This window comes from Canis lupus, chromosome 24 (genome assembly GCF_048164855.1).
Source record: "Canis lupus baileyi chromosome 24, mCanLup2.hap1, whole genome shotgun sequence".
Classification (NCBI taxonomy): Eukaryota; Metazoa; Chordata; class Mammalia; order Carnivora; family Canidae; genus Canis; species Canis lupus.
The window spans coordinates 16,702,399-16,721,072 of NC_132861.1; the positions used below are offsets into that span (position 1 = coordinate 16,702,399).

The window sequence follows — 18,674 nt, forward strand, 5'->3', positions numbered from 1 at the left end:
ACTAATCCTGTGTTAGCGTTACTTATGCGTTTTATTCATAACCAGCCCGTGTCATGTGGCGCAGCACATGGTGGGCACAGAGGATGTCCCGACCGCTCGCCAGATGTGTGCAGGTTCCTGTTGGGGTGTGATCACCTTCAGGGGGAACAAGGGAAATGTTTGTTTAATCATCATCCTATGATTACGGGGGACAGGAATCACCCAACGTACCCTGGCAAGCAGTCCCCGCAGACGGTATCGCTGGTGACGGAGCAGTTGGCCTTCTGGAAGCGGTTCACGGCCGCGCACTCCAGGCACGGCTTGCATTTCTGAAAGCCCCAGTCCTCCTTGAACCTCTGAGGCCGGCACGTCATGCACTGGGCATCCTCCCCGTAGCCAAAGCCGCATTCCTGCAGGGATTAACAGGCACCAGAACGCTATTCAGACGTGGCAAGCGTGAAAAAGACGGCGGGGATAAAAGGAAGACCTGGTCTTATAATCACCAAGCAGGGCCTTCTTGGATACAAAGGCAGCCCTTTCAGCAAGTTCAAATGTGTCTCCCACTGCTAATAATCTCTCTTACTACGATGAGTATACTTAGTCATCCACTTTATTCAAGAAGCCACGAGCATTTGAATAATAAAGGTTCTCAGGGACCCCCACTGCTGCATTATTGCTAGCTTATGGCAGAATTATGGCACTTTCTTCTTTCCTAATTAAGCCAGTCTTGGGCATGTGCAGAAACTACAGTCAGGGAAGTATCCAGACACTTACTTACTTAGCAAGGCAGAAAACACGTATTTGGATCTCAACAGTGATATTTTAGAAGTGAGGCTAGCTGCAAAAGAAATTTCCTAAGCTGATAAGCCTAGAAATCTATCCAGTAGAGAGCATCTTGACAGGTTTAGCCGTGTGTTATTGCGTGATAATAGAAAGATTCTGATGTAGTTCTTTAAAGAACACTCAATTCTTGTTTGGATTAAGCTGTGTGATGCTAAAGGTCTCCGGATAGATTTGAACATCAAAACACAGTACTGCTTCCCATGGATGGGCAAAATGGATGGTGCTTTGACCCACATTATGATCATTTCTACAAGGTTGAGAACCAAATAAATCAGAGCCTATCGTATAATGTAAATACAATGCAACCATAAGAAGAATGATGTAGGGGCACCTGGGGGGCTCAGTTGGTTAAGCGTCTGCCTTTGGCTGGGGTCATGATCCCAGGGTCTTGGAATCAAGCCCCATGACAGTTCCCTGCTCAAGGGGGAGTCTGCTTCTCCCTCTCCCTCCCTGCTTGTGCTCTCTCTTGCTCTCTCTCTCTCAAATAAATAAAATCTTATTTTTTTAAAATAAGAATGTGTAGATATGTGTTCATGGTTTGGAAATATGATCCCATCGCTTACAAAAATATTCATAATTAGTATTAATGTTTACTGGGTGCTTACTCTGTGCCTGGAACTTCATACACATTATCTCATTACTTTAGACTTCTTTCAAATGAGAAAAGTGTTATCATGACTCCCATTTCATGAATGGGGGTGTGGAGCTTCCCAGAAGGTCCGTACCTTAACCAAGGTGACATTGCTAATGTCAGAACCAGGATTTGAACCTACACTGTTTCATTCTGCAATTGGATTCTATACCTCGACACCGTAGGATCCATAGGATACTTATCTCTGCACTTGGAGAGCACGCTGAGCGAGCCCACATAAACAGCTCAGTAGCAGAGGGAAGGACTCTGACAAAATCTCTTCATTTCCTCACCTGTAAACCTCAGATGCAGGATGCAAATCCCTGCCAGTTCAAAATTCCCACTGGCCTATAAAACTTATATACTTAAAGCCTTTCATTTGTATTTATAGGCACAGTCAACTAAGTAGTACTTACTGTCAAAAATTAAATCAAAACCAACACAAAAGATAACATTCCCCATACCCAACAAACTTCTGAATAAAAGAGATTCGTAATAGAACTTCAATTTAGAGTTTTTACTAATTAACTCATTCATATCATGGAGGAGCCATACCCTCCTTCCTCACTTCAGTTATTCAGCCAGCCTTTCAAATGCATACTCTAAACATCCACATCAAAGAGTAGGGGAGCAAAAAAAGGTCAACAACCTTCTGAATCCTGAGTGTTCCAACTAGACGATGTTCTAATCCAAGGCACAGACAGCAGAAGGAAAAAAATTGATTTGAAGAACTATTCACAATTAGAATTTTTTTTAAAGGTTTTATTTATTTATTCATGAGAGACACACATAGAGAGAGAGGCAGAGACAAAGACAGAGGGGAAAGTAGGCTCCCTTTGGGGAGCTCAATGTGGGACTCGATCCCAGGACCCCAGGATCACAACCTGAGCTGAAGGCAGATGCTCAACCACAGAGCCACCCAGGTGCTCCACATTTAGAATTTCTTTGAAACTGTTAGCAGGTATTATCTAAGGGGTGGGGAGTGAAATTATGAGGTGATTTGAATTTTTTATAATTCTGCGATAATTTAAATTTTGCCAAACAGCATCTCTTACTCCGGCAATCAGGAAAATACCAAAGATACATATTCAAGAAGAACTGCTTGGGCATGGACTAGGTCCATGGAGTAGGTCTTTGCGGGGAGGTCCCTGCTGTTTTTGGTGCTTTGTACATGGGTGATGTGGCTCTGCACTGGGGCAGAAGTGTGTTTTTGCTAAGTAGTTGCAGAGACAGCCGAATGCATCCTAAGACTCTCTTTCAGTGTGACAGGAGCCTCTTCTTACAATCTTCCAGGATCAAAGTGTGGTGCCTGTGCCATTTGAATAGGGGGATGGGGACTTGTTGCCCACAGGCTCAGTATCTCCATGTCAAAGGTTCACACAAGAGCAAAGTTTCAAAATTATACTTTGATACAGCCAGCTTGGATTGTAAGGGTGTCATATACAAGTTGCAACACAACAAAGAAAGGAAGGAAAAAGGAAGAGAGCAGAAAGGAAAATAAAGGTTAAGAGAAATGAGAACTAGAGGCGCCTGGGTGGCTCAGTGGTTGTGCATCTGCCTTTGGCTCAGGTCATGATCCCAGGGTCCTAGGATCGAGTCACACATCCGGCTCCCCACAGGGAGCCTGCTTCTCCCTCTGCCTGTGTTTCTGTCTCTCTCTGTGCTCTCATGAATAAATAAATAAAATCTTTTTTAAAAAGTAAACTATAAATCAAGCACAGAGTGGGCATTCACCAGGTAAATGATACCTTTCTAGATTCTCTACAACTCAACAAACCAACTTTCCCAATTCAAGTATAATAAAGCCTCACTGGGAAACAAAAGGATCCTCAGACTCCAATTTTTTCTGGGTTACTTGAAACATAAATATAGGGACGCCTGGGTGGCTCAGTGGTTGAGTGTCTGCCTTTGGCTTAGGACATGATCCCAGACCAGAGTTGCAGGATCGAGTCCCCCACATCGGGCTCCCTGTATGGAGCCTGCTTCTCCCTCTGCCTATGTCTCTGCCTCTCTCTCTCTCTCTCTGTGTGTGTGTGTCTCATGAATAAATGAATAAAATCTTTTTTTAAAAAAACATAAATTTATATCTGAATTATTTTTAGAGAATAAAAATATGTCTATAATGAATTGCAGTTATCTGTCTTTTAAAAATGGTACACAAAATATAATTTAGCCATACCTGCTTGAATCAACTATTGCGTTGTGTTGTAATACAAGAAACTAGGAAGCCCCTGTGTGTATGTAGGCAGTTTAATATCCTTGCCAGGCAGTCAACTCTCACTCCTCGTCCTGTTGGGTTATCACTGTCTCTGACAATTCTCTTCCTCTCTCCATTCCTGAGAAACTAAATGAATATCCAAGCAGACATAGACTTGAAAGAAAGACAAATAGGTGTTTTGGTAGGCTCATCTCTTTTGAAAAATAATGAGTATTTAAGTGTTGGGAAGATATTTGTCCTTATTTTTTGATTCCTGACTGTATTCTAGAGTTTGCATTGCACATACGTGAAGACCATTTTGACTAGTGTGTTTCTGCCACATTATCATTGTGTGTCACTTACATATCACTATACTTCATAGACTGAGGATTCCATGGAACTTTTTTTGGGGGGTCCATTCTATATTGGATCAAATCATGTATAGAAAAAACAACAGGGGCGCCTGGGTGGCTCAGCTGGTTAAGTGTCTGCTTTCATCTCAGGTCATGATCTCAGGGTCCTGGAATCAAGTCCTTAGGTGGGCTCCCTGTTCAGTGGAGAGTTTGCTTCTCCCTCTCTCTCTGCTTCTCCACTTCACTCACACTCCTCGTGCTCTCTCTCTCTCTCTCTTTCTCTCTCAAATAAATAAAAACCTTGGGATGCCTGGGTGGCGCAGCAGTTGAGCATCTGCCTTTGGCTTAAGGTGTGATCCCGGGGTCCCGGGATCGAGTCCCACATCGGGCTTCCTGATAGAGCCTGCTTCTCCTTCTGCCTGTGTTTCTACCTCCCTCTTTCTGTCTCTCATGAATAAATAAATAAAATCTTTAAAAAAAATCTTGAAAAAAAGAAAGAAAAAAACAACAAAGCCTGGGTGGCTCAATGGGTGAGCATCTGCGTTTCGCTCAAGGGGTGATCCCAGGGTCCTGGGATCGAGTGCTGCACTGGGCTCCCTGCAGGGAGCCTGCTTCTCCCTCTGCCTATGTCTCTGCCTCTCTCTGTGTGTTCTCATGAATAAATAAATAAAATCTAACCAAACAAAAAAAAAGCTGTGTGTCCATTATAATCACAAAATAATACCTAAATGTATTAAAAATGTATTGTGAATCATGTAGTCTCCTGAGAACTTTTATAGAGACTGATAACTATTTGGGGGAATTTAGTTTAAAATACCTTTTATCTAAAGTATTTGTCATTTTCCCAAAGATAGTATCAAAATTCCAACCTCATTATTTTTAAGATTTTAAAAAATGCTTGCAGTTCATGATGGTCTAAGAAATTTATGAAGTGATCATTCTAGATGTTAAATTAACTAGAAACCTTGACTTAACGAGAAATTCAGAGAAGATATTCCCAAGGAATTAAGTGATAGCACCGTGTCCATGGCAGCAACTGCTTTTAGAGCTGACTGCCATATTTCTAAAGCACCATATAAACACAGAGATGCTGCAATTATTTGAAATCCAGGCTATAAAGTAAACAGCATATAAACATTAAATTATCCCCAATATAAATGTCTACTTTGATGTTTTTATTTCATTCAGTAAAACTAGGTGGTTGAAATGCCCTGAAATCTTCCCCATTAAGTTCAATAAATAACTACCAAGAGAAAAAGAGAAAAGGCCAAACAGCTTGAAGTGCTTGTGGCTCACAGCCTCCTGCCCAGGATAGTACTGCTGAGCGCACATTGAAATTGTGCCTCTATAAACTCGTGTCCACCCCCCTGGGGCCAGAGACTATTTCTGGTCCCTTTTCTTTTTATCACTCTTTATACTGAAAAACTACTACTACACACAAGATCTTTATAAACAAATCAAACAGTATGCCTTCTTTGACATCTCTGGTCTCTTTATTTCCTATTCTGTCCACACAGGCAAACAGCTGTTATCTGGTTTGGGAAAAAGCTCCCAGAAATATCCTAACATCCTGTGTGTGTGTGTGTGTGTGTGTGTGTGTGTGTGTGTATCTTAACACACTGCTCTGTAACTAGTTTTTCAGTTTTCTGTACTCAATACATCTTGGAGAGTGTTCCCTACCAGCAGATGGAGAGCATACCATTGTGTGGCTAATAGTTGAGTTCATTCTACCGGAGGCTAGTCATCACTGCATCCCAAGTGCAGGATGGAGGGGTAACCACAGAGGTCTGCTGAAGCACTGTGGCATTGATCACACTGTCTAATGGTACATTTAATGAAAACAGTTAAAAAATCTTTTGTGGCTTCCCCCATTACTTTTAAATATAAAGGGCACAATTTCCCTCGGCATATGATTTCCCAGAGCAGGCTAGTATACTACTGTTGAGAATAAAAGAAATGGAAGGAATGGATTTTTGGTGACATAAAACAAAGAGTACTTAAAGAAGAGGCTAAGCTAGCCATGCTGGTGGTGAGGTTTACCGTACTTTTCACCAAACTTCACAGGCTCCTGTGAGCTACTTTCTCTATGAGGCCCTAGCCTTGGCTTTGTCCTCAAGAGGTCAGTTGTCCAAGAATCCTGTGAGGTTGGTTAAGCCAGAATCTTCCACCCTCCTATCCGCTCACCCTCAATTCCTGCTCAAATTTCCTCCTGGCCCTCCAATCCTCGGATCATCCTGCCTGCCTTCAGCAAGAATCCTGTTAGGTCTGCTTTTGCCAGAATGCCCCCTGCCCTGATGTTTCCTCCTAGGACTTTTCCATCCACTGCCTCCCACCCTGGTCCTTGGCTGAAATCCCCACTTGTCCATGTTGCATTTGGAATTGAGCCTAGTTCTATCCTGAGGCCTCTCTCCCCCTGTTGCAATAGTTCCTGAGTGAAATCTGTTTTTGCTGCTTTCCCCTCTGTCCGGCTCTGGTTCTCTGACACTTTTCAGGTTACATTACAGCTCGCCCTCTCACCATTTCCTTGGAAGGACTGTACTTGTGTTCGGTGAGGGAGGATACATGGGAGGACACCAGGGCGGGAGTGGGGGCATTAGTCAGCCATTGGCCTGGCCCTCAGAATTAGACATATGTGTTTTATTTTTATGGAGCATGGTTGGCCGTGAATACCAATGGCAGAGATGCATTTAGGCTTTCAAACAATCCTAGAGTATTTGTTTTTGAAATTATGACCTCGTATCTTAAAAGCTTAAAAGGAAAACTTACAACTTTCCTGAATCCCTGAAGAGGCCTTTTAATAAGCATCAAAGTGTGAAAATGTACACATGAATAAAATAACCCAATTAAAAAAAAAGCATTGCCATAGGATTCCTAGTGATTTCCCAAAATCCTACAATAAGTGAACAATCCTCTATACTTAACACCACCCTCCATCACTCTTTCCCCAAAGCCTATCAGGGCACCTGGTACTTATAAAGATTCTTTGATTGACCAAACTTTAGCCAGGCTCCTTAACCTTCTTCCAGGCGCACCTGTGCACGTCCTTGTGCTATCCAGCTTTAGCAAGTCCTCTGCTAAGTCAGCTTACCCAGAACTACCCATTCTCAATATCGGCTGGGGTTCCTCATCCTATACTTGAAGTCTCATAGGGACTTGAAGTCCAATCACCTTGGCTTGTCTTCAGCAAAGAGCTGTTAGGTTGGCTTCAGCCAGGACCCCTCCTACCCTTGATGTTTGCCCTCAGTAACTTTCAACTCACCGACCCCTGCTCCATGGCTATAAATTCCCATAAGCCCATGTTGTGTTGGGATGGAGCCCAGTGGTTTTCCCCCACTAGAAAATCCCATTGCTGTGATCCCCCTCCATACCTATCGAACAAAGCTTGCCTTGCCGTCCTTATTAACAAGTGCCACTGGATATTTTTTTCTTTAACAGTACATACCAGGCTGGTGAGTAACACATAAATGTTTGCTGACTAAATGAATGGAGGAACAAATATCATTGAAGGCAGTGTTTCCTGATGTTGTTTTATTACTAGTATCATTACTTTATTCCAGGGAACAAACCCTATAAAGGTCACAGCAGTGTCCTAATTGGTAAGTCCAGATAATTCTCTGGGGCTGGTGGAGGTGGGCCAGGGGATGGAAGATGAGGGTGATGGTCACTGTGGGGTGGGGGTGGAAGCTTTGAGCAACCCTCCTTATCTTGGTTCCAAGGCAAGAGAGGGCTGCATCCAGCTGGGCCGCTTCCACCCAAGCTGGCGGCAGCAGTAGCTCTGACACTCTGCCCAATATTTTTAAGCCACATTTGGTGGCTTTCCAGTGGCAAAATGACTCAAAGTAAACAGTCCTCAAATCCCCTTCTCTCTTTTCTCCCTCTGCAAATTCAGCACTTAGCAAAAACACAAGCGGATCTTACCTACATGTTGTAGGAGCAGTTTCAGACCACAGGGGAGATCCTCACAGACCATCAATTGTCCAGGAAATACATTTGGGGGCCTTGGGTCTAAAGCACTATTTATTTGTACAGCCAATAAGTTATTAACTTTGGTTCTTTGAACTTGAAACGCTCAAATTTGGACAGAGAAGAAGTTATTTGTGGAGAAAATCTAGCGCACGCAAATGGAAATGACAAATTAGATTTATGTAGCTGGTGTTTAGAAATCAGCTTTTTAAATTTCCTTTAATAAAACACCACCAAAGACCTAGGTTCTCCCCCCGCCCCGGCCCCACAAGTTCCAGTTTATGAAAATCTGTAGTTGAGTTTTTTAAAGAAAAATTACAAGCTAGAGCTTGCTAATATCTGCCAAACATCACTGGGCTCGATTAGGTATAATTAAACATAAATAAAGTGAGCAACACTGTAATTAGATGGCATAAATGAATCTTTTTCATGCTTGCAAATCATATTAATCTTTTTGTGTGCATGTGTGACTTTCTTCATGGGGACAAAAACAGCTTTCCAAAAAAGTAGACATCTTTAAAAATGTGCATATTTGTGGAGGAAAGTGTGTTGTTGTTTACAAGACTTAATTTTTTACATTAAAGTCATCCCAATAATTGGTTAGAAAAGTTTACTTTGAAAACCGTGCCAGAGACTTGAAGACTGTTTCAAGTGGTTCATGCAAAAACTAGTTTCCTGGTTTACTGCTGGGAGGTGATCATGTTAAAAGCACATTGTTGGCATTAATACTCGGTGAGGAGGAGGGGCTGTGGCTGGGCAGATTCTAGACAGTAAGAATTAAAAGGCTAATGTGGTCACTTCGGGAAAACAAAAGTCATCCTCTCCCACGTATCGCAATGCTGTTTATTTCTGTGAGCCAAAAAGCTGGCTGTTTAAGGCTCCAGATGCCAGCATGTAACCACTCATGGAGCTACGTAAGCAACAGTTTGTACTTTTTGTCTTGGAAATAGGAAAAATACATTATCAATGATCTTTCTCTTAAACTTTCTGAACCTAAACCCTGATGTGGAAGAGAGAAAGACCAGCTATGGCTCAATGGAAGAAAATCCTCAAAACAGACCCCAGATGGCTCAGTGGCCTATCCTACATTTTCCCAAAGACACAGGAAAACTACCCATTAAGCTGAGTTACCAAAAAGAAGCTAACTGAGAAGATAGGATACTGGGGGCTTTCAGGGAAAGAGCCCAAAGAGCTACTAGCTACTGCCATCAGACAGCTCAGATGGGGACACAGAGGGTGCCACATGGTGTGAGAAGCCACAGCAATGGCTCCCGCGTGGCTCAGCCGAAAGGAGTGTGGTGGGAGAGCAGAAGCAGAGGGATGTTCAGAAACCAGTGCCCAGGCCACGGGTAGCTCAGACAAGGAAAGAAAGGAAGAAGGCTGACCAGGAAAGCAGCTCCTAGAATGTACAAGCATCAGGTCAGCGTGATTTGGATCTCTTTTTTAGAAGTTGGTCCTGAGCCAGAATTTCTAGAGGGAATTTCATCATTCTAGAGAGCTACACTGTCCAATATAACAGCCACAATTTCATGTGGCAAAACTTAAAATTTCATTTGCTAAAATTTAAAATCTAGTGCTTCAGTGACACGAGCCACCCTTCAAGTGTTCAATAACACACTTCAAGTGGCTAGTAACTCCTATATTGGCCAGCGCAGATACAGACCATTCCACCATCACAGAAAGTTCTGTCGGACAGCACTGTACATGGGCACTATGCAAAATGAGAAAAGAAATCATTACCACCATGTGGCCCCACCACTTTCTCCCAGCACTTCTAATGGTGGCAATGGACAGAGCAACTGACCATCTCCATGTCTGTTTCCCCATCTATAAAACAGAAGGAGTTATACCCCCTATTTAAGACATACATTAAAGGGCCTCTATAACTTAATATACAAATATCACATAGAATCTGGCTCATTATAACAAACGTTAGCTAGTATCTATTCTGGTTGCATGATATATATTACAGAATAACAGCTGAAGACATATTTGAGAGGTAGTACATATTTGCTAAGAGACATCCCTTAGACACACATAACCGAAAGTATCTAGGGTAAAAGGTTAAAATAAGTAATCACTTAAAAAGTGGCCAACAAAAGGAAAAGTCTCAATCTAAACAAGCAACAATGGTTATTACTGAGCTTGGAGCTTCTGTGCAGACTTACTATCTGACAACTGAAAGGAAGTGAAAGAGGTCAGATGGACCACTGACCACCTAGGACAGGTGTGCCAAAGTGTAGACTGTCTCCAGGAATGCTATTCTGGTAACCTCCCCCAAACCCTACACTACATGTTTTAAATGGCAGAGACCTAACAATGGGAAAGTAAGCCCCGACACCTTCAGAAAAAACTAGAATTGAACGCCTTCCAAAGAAAATAATCATTAGGAGTAATAAAACCACAGATGGAAATTTTAACGCTACCTGCTTACCCAAAGTATTTCCAGGCTTTAGTTTTAAGACACAGATAACACATTTGTAATTCAAAGAACCCTATGACCCAGCATTTGTTATTTTGGGTCGAGAGACACAATATTAGAAAATGGACATAAGTTTTAAGTTATGTTTACTATAGTGAAACAAGTAATTTAATAATGTTAGGATAAAGGTTATCTGAAAGCTCTCATGTCTGGTGAAAATGCACTTCTTTTTTTTCCCCTTAATATAAAGAAAACTGGTTGTGATCAGTAATTTGATTCAGCTTTTCTACTTTTTAATAACTGACTTTAAAATACTTACTGTTCATTGTGCATTCAAAATTTCAAGCACCACAGGTAACCAGAATCTTAAGCCTCAGTTAAAGAGGTAAGTACTACAGAACTCAGTTATTACAAATGAACAGGCATTCCGCCCTCCAAATTATAAGTTTGGCATAATAAGTGAAAAAGGAATTCAATTATTTATAAATATCAGATTATGTTTTTTTAAAAAAGCTTAGTATTAGCCAAAGATGTAAACTTTTCTTTGATTTGTAAAACTTGGATGTCAGAGTTAACCAGTTGAAAAGGTTTGCTAATTTAAGTGATTTATCTGATTTTAATATACTCAGAACTTAATATTTTTCTCCTCTGAAAGATACATGTTCTTGCTAAAGAGTTAATTAAGGCAGCCTAGAAAGAAGAAACTGTAAAATTATGAATGGACAGTTTAGAAACTTCCCAGCCCCAAAGTAATCACTTATGAAAAAACCTCGAGCTGTCTTGATATATACATACTGTATAAGATATGTATAATATTATATGTATAATGTATATGTACATATGTATATATATATTTATATGTATAAATGTATTATATATATAATTTTATATACTATAATATATATACTATAATATATACATACTAGGAAACATAGTATGAATATATATTCCATTGATATGTTTGATTCCTTTGCTCTGTTAGGGCATGAGCAAGGCTAAGTTGCTAATTTTATTTGCTAGGAGCTAAAACCAAGATAAAAGACTTGGCAAAATAATTTATAACACACACATATACACACACACAGAAATCCATTAACTTTTATATGACAAGATTTAAGTGGCACTTTTTTTGACCTAAGAACTATCTGAAGTTGACTGATGTTCTTTAGTAAAGGTACTCTGTGGCTGTACTATGTCCAACTCAAGGTAGATACCTCAGGGTATGTAGGAGCATGATACACGTATTTGTGACATTCGTGCATCCAAGTGGGTCTTACCCTAATTTTTCAGTGATATCATTACCTTTCCTTTGAGTCTTTCTCACCCAATTTGTCCTTTTTCTAATGAATAAAATGATAATAAATATTGAAACAAATACTAATCAAGTAGTAAAGGCAGAATTATTCAGAATTCCTACTCTCTTTGGTTGCATCCAGTGTCATAGGGATAGACACCTGTTTCCACATTTGGGGAAAATTACTACCTAGAGAAAAATATTTCTTCTGAAAATCCATGGAAAATTTGGAAAATTGTAAAATAGAAAAACTCTTATCAGATAATCTCAGAAGATGGATTTTTTTAAATAAAAAAATGTTAGGGGTGATAGGACCGTCAGCCTACTTTTTCAATAAAAAGTTAGATTTTTTAATTAAAATTTTTAAATAAAAAAAGCTTAGATAAAAATACTAAAAAACAAACAAACAAACAAACAAAAAAACCACTAGAGGTCATAGGGACCTTCATCCCTGGTCTGATTCTCCAGAAATTATTCTGAGGCTATACTCTCTAGATTCAAAGGATGAAGGAGAGGGAGCAACTTCTGAAAATGATTTACTCATCTTTCAGAATCTATGACATTTCACTCAGATTTTCACAGAGATTTGGGAAAAGAAGAACTTTTGAGAGGTAGCAACTTCATCATCTATTTTTCTGTTGGGCACTGTCACATTTTTTACTACTTTGTTCACTGATCCTAGATCTACAGGTCTGCTCCTCTTACACCCAACACCACAAAACCTAGATCTGAAAATGCACCTCTCTACAATCAATAAGGACTAAAAAATACCAGTTTAGATGCCACAGTGAAGTCAATGGAACACACGGTTCGAAGATCAGCCAGTTTCAATCCAAATGTAAAGCCCAGGATATTAAATGGCACCACTTATTGAACACAACCAGCAGAGAAAAGCCATCCACCAGGAATCACTTGCAGAATGCAGAATGCTTTGTTTCCTGCTGTTTGTGGATCATTGATCAAAAATCTATGAATGACAAGACTCCACTTGAAATAATGGCAGTCTGTAGGGGCAAAGGACTCCTCTTTTAAAAGTCACTTTAAGTAAAAAGAAAAATCTTTTTGTTCGTTTTCTAGCAGGAAGACTTTGATGCTTTATTTAGAACAAAATGATATATCAATTATCTACAACTAGTAATATCTTCAAAAGGTTAGAAAATAAAGCAAAAAAGGTCTGAGAATACCCAAGACTTTGAAATATGCCCTCCTGGGACATACCGCTTCTTAACAAGTAGCGGGTAGATGAATATATTTAAAATGCTCCTGGGAATAACGTACATCCAACATGGGGAGATTAATAATAGCACCTGCATTGTCAAAAGAATGTACAGAATGCTAGTTTGCAAAGGCGCTGCCTCTATGGAGCATGGTTACTGTAGGCGCTACTTTGTGACTAGCAATGGTAATAATTCATCTTAAGAAAAAGAAGACCCAGTGAAAGAAAGTAGCGTTAGTATTTTCTCTTATGATTTTATTTCAAAATCTTCAGTAGAGTATTTGGTTCTTTTTAACTAACTCAAATACACCTTAATAATTCTATTCTTTCGCTGACATACGATAAGCACAAATTTCACAAAACAACAATTAGATTCTAATTATCAGACAGAACCTACTCCTTTTATCTCAGTAAGATATATGAATCAAAGGTATTGGAGAGAGAATTGGGTAATCACCCAATTCTCAATTGGCTCTCAATTTACCCAATTTTGGCTCAAGTAACCAAATTCTGTCATCGTGTCCAAATCTTCACCAGTAACTAGCTAAAAGAGTTTAGCCCAAAAGAATGTATTTTAAAAGCACAAATTTACAACCTCACCATGCATCCAATATTTACCTTAGACAATTCCATGCCTGGCCCACATTGCTTGCAGAGAACACAATTTCCAGATCGATCCCTGAATTCTTGTTGTCTACAGTCTCCTGTTTCACAAATCACTTCACATGCCTGAAAAAAAAAGTTTTGCAAAATGTTATTTTAAAGTAAGTTTAAAATTATATACATATATTTTTGGTAAGAAAGGAACAACATCATCAGTATTATTTACACAATCACTGAATGTAAACATGAATTCAGAGGCCAATTTAATTTTCAATTTAGGAAGAAAAATCACTTTTTAAATAAATATTTCATTTATTTGAGAGACAGGGAGAAGCAGACTCCCCACTGAGCAGCGAGCCTGATTTGGGGCTCGATCCCAGGACCCTGAGATCATGACCTGAACTGAAGGCAGATGCTTAACCCACTGAGCCACCCAGGTGCCCCACAAAATCACTTTCTGAATAAGTCAGTGGAACAAATAAGTCAATAAGCCTGATTTTTCTCTGTATTCCCTGAATGAGGTCTGTGTGTGTGTGTGTGTGTGTGTGTGTGTGTGTGTGTGTGTGTATGTCTCTCTCTCTCTCTCTCTCTCTCTTTTTTTTTTTTTTTTGGATCAACGGCTATCTTCCTCTGATACTTTTCTGAGTGCCTAAGGTAGAAAAGGACAAAATGACTTAGGACATGTCCTCTTTTCTAAGAAGCACTGGGTGAACAGACATTGTTCTGCAGAATGGCGATTATACAAAAAGGCACAGGAAATTGTTCTTGATGATTGTAATGATGAGTAATTAATCAGCACAAACTATGGCCTCCTTGAAGCAGGAGTATCTATAATGATGTCCTGCAAACCAATTAAATAAAATCAAAGTCTGAACCTCTCAAGCAGGCAGGAGGGAGAATTCAAGGTGGAGATTCATTCAGCCACAAAGAAACTGTAATCACTCTGAGAAACAAATTCCAGGGACACCCAGGTGGCTCAGTGGTTGAGCATCTGCCTTTGGCCCACGTCCTGATCCTGGAGTCCTGGGATTGAGTCGCACTGGGCTCCCCACAGGGAGTCTGCTTCTCCCTCTGCTTATGTTTCTGCCTCTCTGTGTGTCTCTCATGAATAAATAAATAAAATCTTTAAAAAAAGGGCGGGGGGAGGGAGAGAGAGAAACAAATCCCACTACCTCCCTCCTAGACCATTCATTCAAATGTGTAACAGCGTCAGCTGGAAGGAAGGAAAATTTTCCTTCCTCTACCTGAATCTCAGGCTCCAAAGTGACCCCACTCTTACTTTGTCTTTCAAGAAGACTTCAGGTACTGTCTTCAGCATGAATAATTCGTTTTACATTTGCAGATGATGATCCTATCTCCAGATGAAATAAATTTCAACTTTTTTGAACACCTTCATAGATCTTTCATGTCAAGCATTCAAACATTAAAATTCTCCCTCTGTCTTTAATGCTTTTTGGAACCAAGAAGGGTTTAAATAACTATATAAAAATCACACTTCTTTTAAGAGTCAATTCTAATTTCTTCACAAACTGTGTAAATCATGGGCTCCAAAGAGAATCTGGTCTTGTTAGGGTCTAGGGTGTGTTATAGAGACATAAGCCTATACACACAACAGAGTACCATTGTCCTAGAGCTATGAGTAATGCTGTGATTTTATTACTTCATCTAAATGTAAACAAAATAATTTCAACAATTGCTACAAATGTCAAGACTTTTGTCTTGGCAGCAATCTATGCTTACTAATGAAATGCAACATGATAAAATACAATTTGAAAGAAAAATGCAAAAGATGGGATTGGAAATTGAAGATCATTTTGGTACTACTTAGATGACTCTCTCACCACGTTCTTAGGAAAGACTTGACTTACCAAATAGGCCAGTAAAAGTACAATGGTGCGAAATGCTTTTTCTTGTTCCAGGAGCACTTTTAAAGCCATGGCTCTTATTACGTGTATTTATTGTGGAGGAGTTTTCTAAAAGACAAGAAGATCTAGTTAACCAGGATGACATTGGTTGCTGGTGTTCTGTATTTACTGTACAATGTTTACCATTAACATTTCTACTAGGTAATACTATTTATGTTTTAAAGGAAATCACTTTATAAAAAAATACACAGACAAACAATAGGTAAGCTTTTAAGAATTTAGGTTAGGGGAGTGGAAGCTTTGTCTCCCTATACATTATATGCAAAACTCCTACTGGCTCTGAATTCCTAGGCTATACATGCTTTTATTTTCTTCTTTTTTTTACAGATCTTACCTTTTAAAGTAATCTCTACTCCCAGTGTGGGGTTCAAACTCACAACCCAGAGGTCAAGAGTGGCATGCTCTCCTGACTGATCCAGCCTGGTGCCCCTATGCATGCCTTTATTTTCTACCCAAGTCTCTATAGTTCCAACAGCTCCACCCAACAGAGTTATATTACAACAGTGACTATATAAACCCACCATGTAGATGGGTTTAGTTGGTGCCAAGAGGGCAATTATAGTGATAAAGTAACAATGAACATGTGCTAAGCACTATGTGCCAGGCACTATCTCCACCATATTAATTCATTTACCTTCACAAGGACTCTAGAAGGTAGATATCCAATTTTAGAGATGTGGGGAAACAGGCTCAGAGAGGACTGAGTCCCTTGCTCAAGGCCAATGAGAGGCATAGCAAGATGTACACCCAGGTGGGTTGGCTCCAGTGCTCCTGAGTGGCATATACCCTGCAAGGCTTGGGTCTTGGGCCTGCAGCTCCACAAAGAAGCAGATACAGCTCATGTTTGGCATGTGTGAGTACTTCCTCCAACCAGTACAGTGAAAGTAATCTATGAGCAGAAAAATGAGCATTTATTTAAGAACATCTAAAAATCATTTACAAGTGATGAAATTGGAGGCACTCCCTTTTCGATAAAAGATAAAGCCAAACCACCTCATCTTTATGGTAAATGACCTAAAAGGTAGAAACAGACATGGCTGCCTTTTTTTCAGACCCATACAATGTCCAGAGAAGAGATCTATCTTAAAAAAAAAAAAATAGGGAAGACTCAGCTGGTGGTTCCATCTATTAGGTAGAGAAACAAGGGCTCAGTTTCTCTTCAAAGTTGAATCTTCCAAAACTAACAGAGACCCAGAGCAAACAATGTGACCACTTAGAAAGAAACCAGAGCAGAGAACCAGAACCCTGGACCAAAGACCTTAAGAAAAACAATAGCAATTAACAACAAAGGAAGCAGGGCTGGCGGGCTGCTGTCTCCCTGCTGGCCAAGCAGCCAGCCTGGGGTGAGCCTGAACACAACCCTGTCTGTCTGAGACAGACAGCCCAGAAAGTTACTCCAGCCACCTGAGTGGCTCCAATTATCAGTGCAATGAAATTTAATGTTTGTTGAATGAATGATTCATTTTGACTGAATTCAAAGTTTTTTGGTTTTGGTTTTTGCTTTTCCAGCTTTTGGCCATAGCTTCTTTTTCCTCCTTGCATATGTCAAAATGACCCAGCAGTTATCCAACCATGCAGCTTCCTGCCTGTGCAGACGCAGAATTGGGAAGAGAAGATAAAATCACATTCCCCAAAATGTATGCTTTGGGTTATCTCTTTCTTGACATGGTCCTAATTTTTTAAAATGTGCTGATTTTTTAAAGGAAAACACAAAATCTCTTGGATTAAGCTAATATGGAAGAGAGGGTATAAATATCAAAGCATTTACCCAAATACAAGAAAAAAAAAAAGATCGACAGTTAGTGCATACCACAATCAAGCAACTAGTTTGATCGGAACAATACACTAGGATTCTGTACTAACTACTGCGGCAGGCACACAGATACTGTAGTATCTTCCAACCCACACACTTTGGGTTGGAAGTCATGGCAACACGATTTTGACTTCAGAAGATACACCTGTTTTATGTACAAAAATAAGTAAGTCAGAATGCTATCAGTGGTTAGGTTCATATTGTGGCATCCTGGGTGAAATTTTTTCCCTCTTTTTTCTAAAAGTTCTTTCTAGGGTATTTCATTAATAATGAAAAAAATATGTGCTATGTTCTTGGGGCAAAAAGGTAAATTATATAGTACTTGAAAAGTCTATAAAATAAGTGATGAGATTAAAAATCGCATAAACACAATTAAAGAAAAAAATTAAATAAAGTACAATGATTTCTGCATCAGAAGGAGAATTTTTTTTTTTAGATGATAGGGCAGAAAAAACTGAATGGAACTATATCCTACGTGCTAACTTATATCATTCTCCCAAAACACACACACACACACCACGCTAAATTAAATACTTTGAATGGGTTGATCTTTGCAAATTACCCTTTAAACTCCTTAGCCTGGCACCTGGGCCATTTACAATCTCACCCACTAGCCCACCGGTGTCATCACTAGTCACTGCTCTCCCATCCATCTGGCTCTGCCATAGCCTGATGCCCACGTTTCTTCTGAAACCCCGTGGTCTTGCCCTCTCACTCAGGCTGTAACCTAGGAGAGCCTTTCTCCCTAAATCCCTCCAAGAACCTGCTCAGCTGTCACCCTGCTGAGATGCTGGCCAAGACCAAGCACACTAAAGAGATTTATTTGTTCCCTATGGCCCTAAAGGTCTTTCTACATTCATGCACAGTATCGATCATATGACATAGCAATTATGCTTATCTGTATGCCAGTTTTAGGCACCAGACTGTGTGTTTCTTTAAAAGGGGTACCACACCTCATTACTCTTTGTATTCCCAGTATTTAGCATAGTACCTGGCACATGTGGGCACGTAAATGTTTGAATTAATGAAGAGAATAAAGCAGCACAAAACAATGAAGAATATATTATGGAAAACAAGTGGGATTTGGTTGCATGTAATGGACTTAACTTTTCTGTGATGAATAAGAATAAACATTCTATCTCAGATATATCTTATTACTATGTCATTATATCTACAAGGCATTAAGTCTGATGATTGAATAATATGGTGATTTTTTAAAAATCCTAATTTGCTTTTTAAAAATGTGAGCAGGTTTTTTTTTTTTTAACAGATTTCTTACACTGGGAGCTAGAAGGCAAAATGCACCATTGGAATATATCACTTCTCTCTTTTGTGACTTCTCGCTTAGCCTGGCTTTTTCTATACCAAGAGGCTGGGAAGTAATTAGGACTGGGTAGCTTGCCCAATTGTCCTGACAGCAGATGGGATGATATAA

The 18,674-nt window shown here is 39.9% G+C and overlaps 1 protein-coding gene across 4 annotated transcripts in view; it reads right to left on the bottom strand.

Moving 5' to 3' along the window:
• The window catches only part of TNFRSF19 (TNF receptor superfamily member 19), an 89,685-nt gene that overhangs the window by 53,932 nt on the left and 17,079 nt on the right, over window positions 1–18,674 (bottom strand). For 2 of the 4 annotated variants that reach the window (XM_072795773.1, XM_072795772.1), the window contains exons 2-5: window positions 16,061–16,315; window positions 15,370–15,474; window positions 13,517–13,627; window positions 211–389 (exon numbers count right to left, since the gene is read on the bottom strand). In XM_072795773.1, the coding sequence (XP_072651874.1) occupies window positions 211–389; window positions 13,517–13,627; window positions 15,370–15,438 (359 nt within the window). In that variant the 5' untranslated portion in view covers window positions 15,439–15,474; window positions 16,061–16,315. The remainder of the gene's footprint in view (window positions 1–210; window positions 390–13,516; window positions 13,628–15,369; window positions 15,475–16,060; window positions 16,316–18,674) is intronic. The other 2 variants (XM_072795771.1, XM_072795770.1) reach the window with 1 other exon arrangement.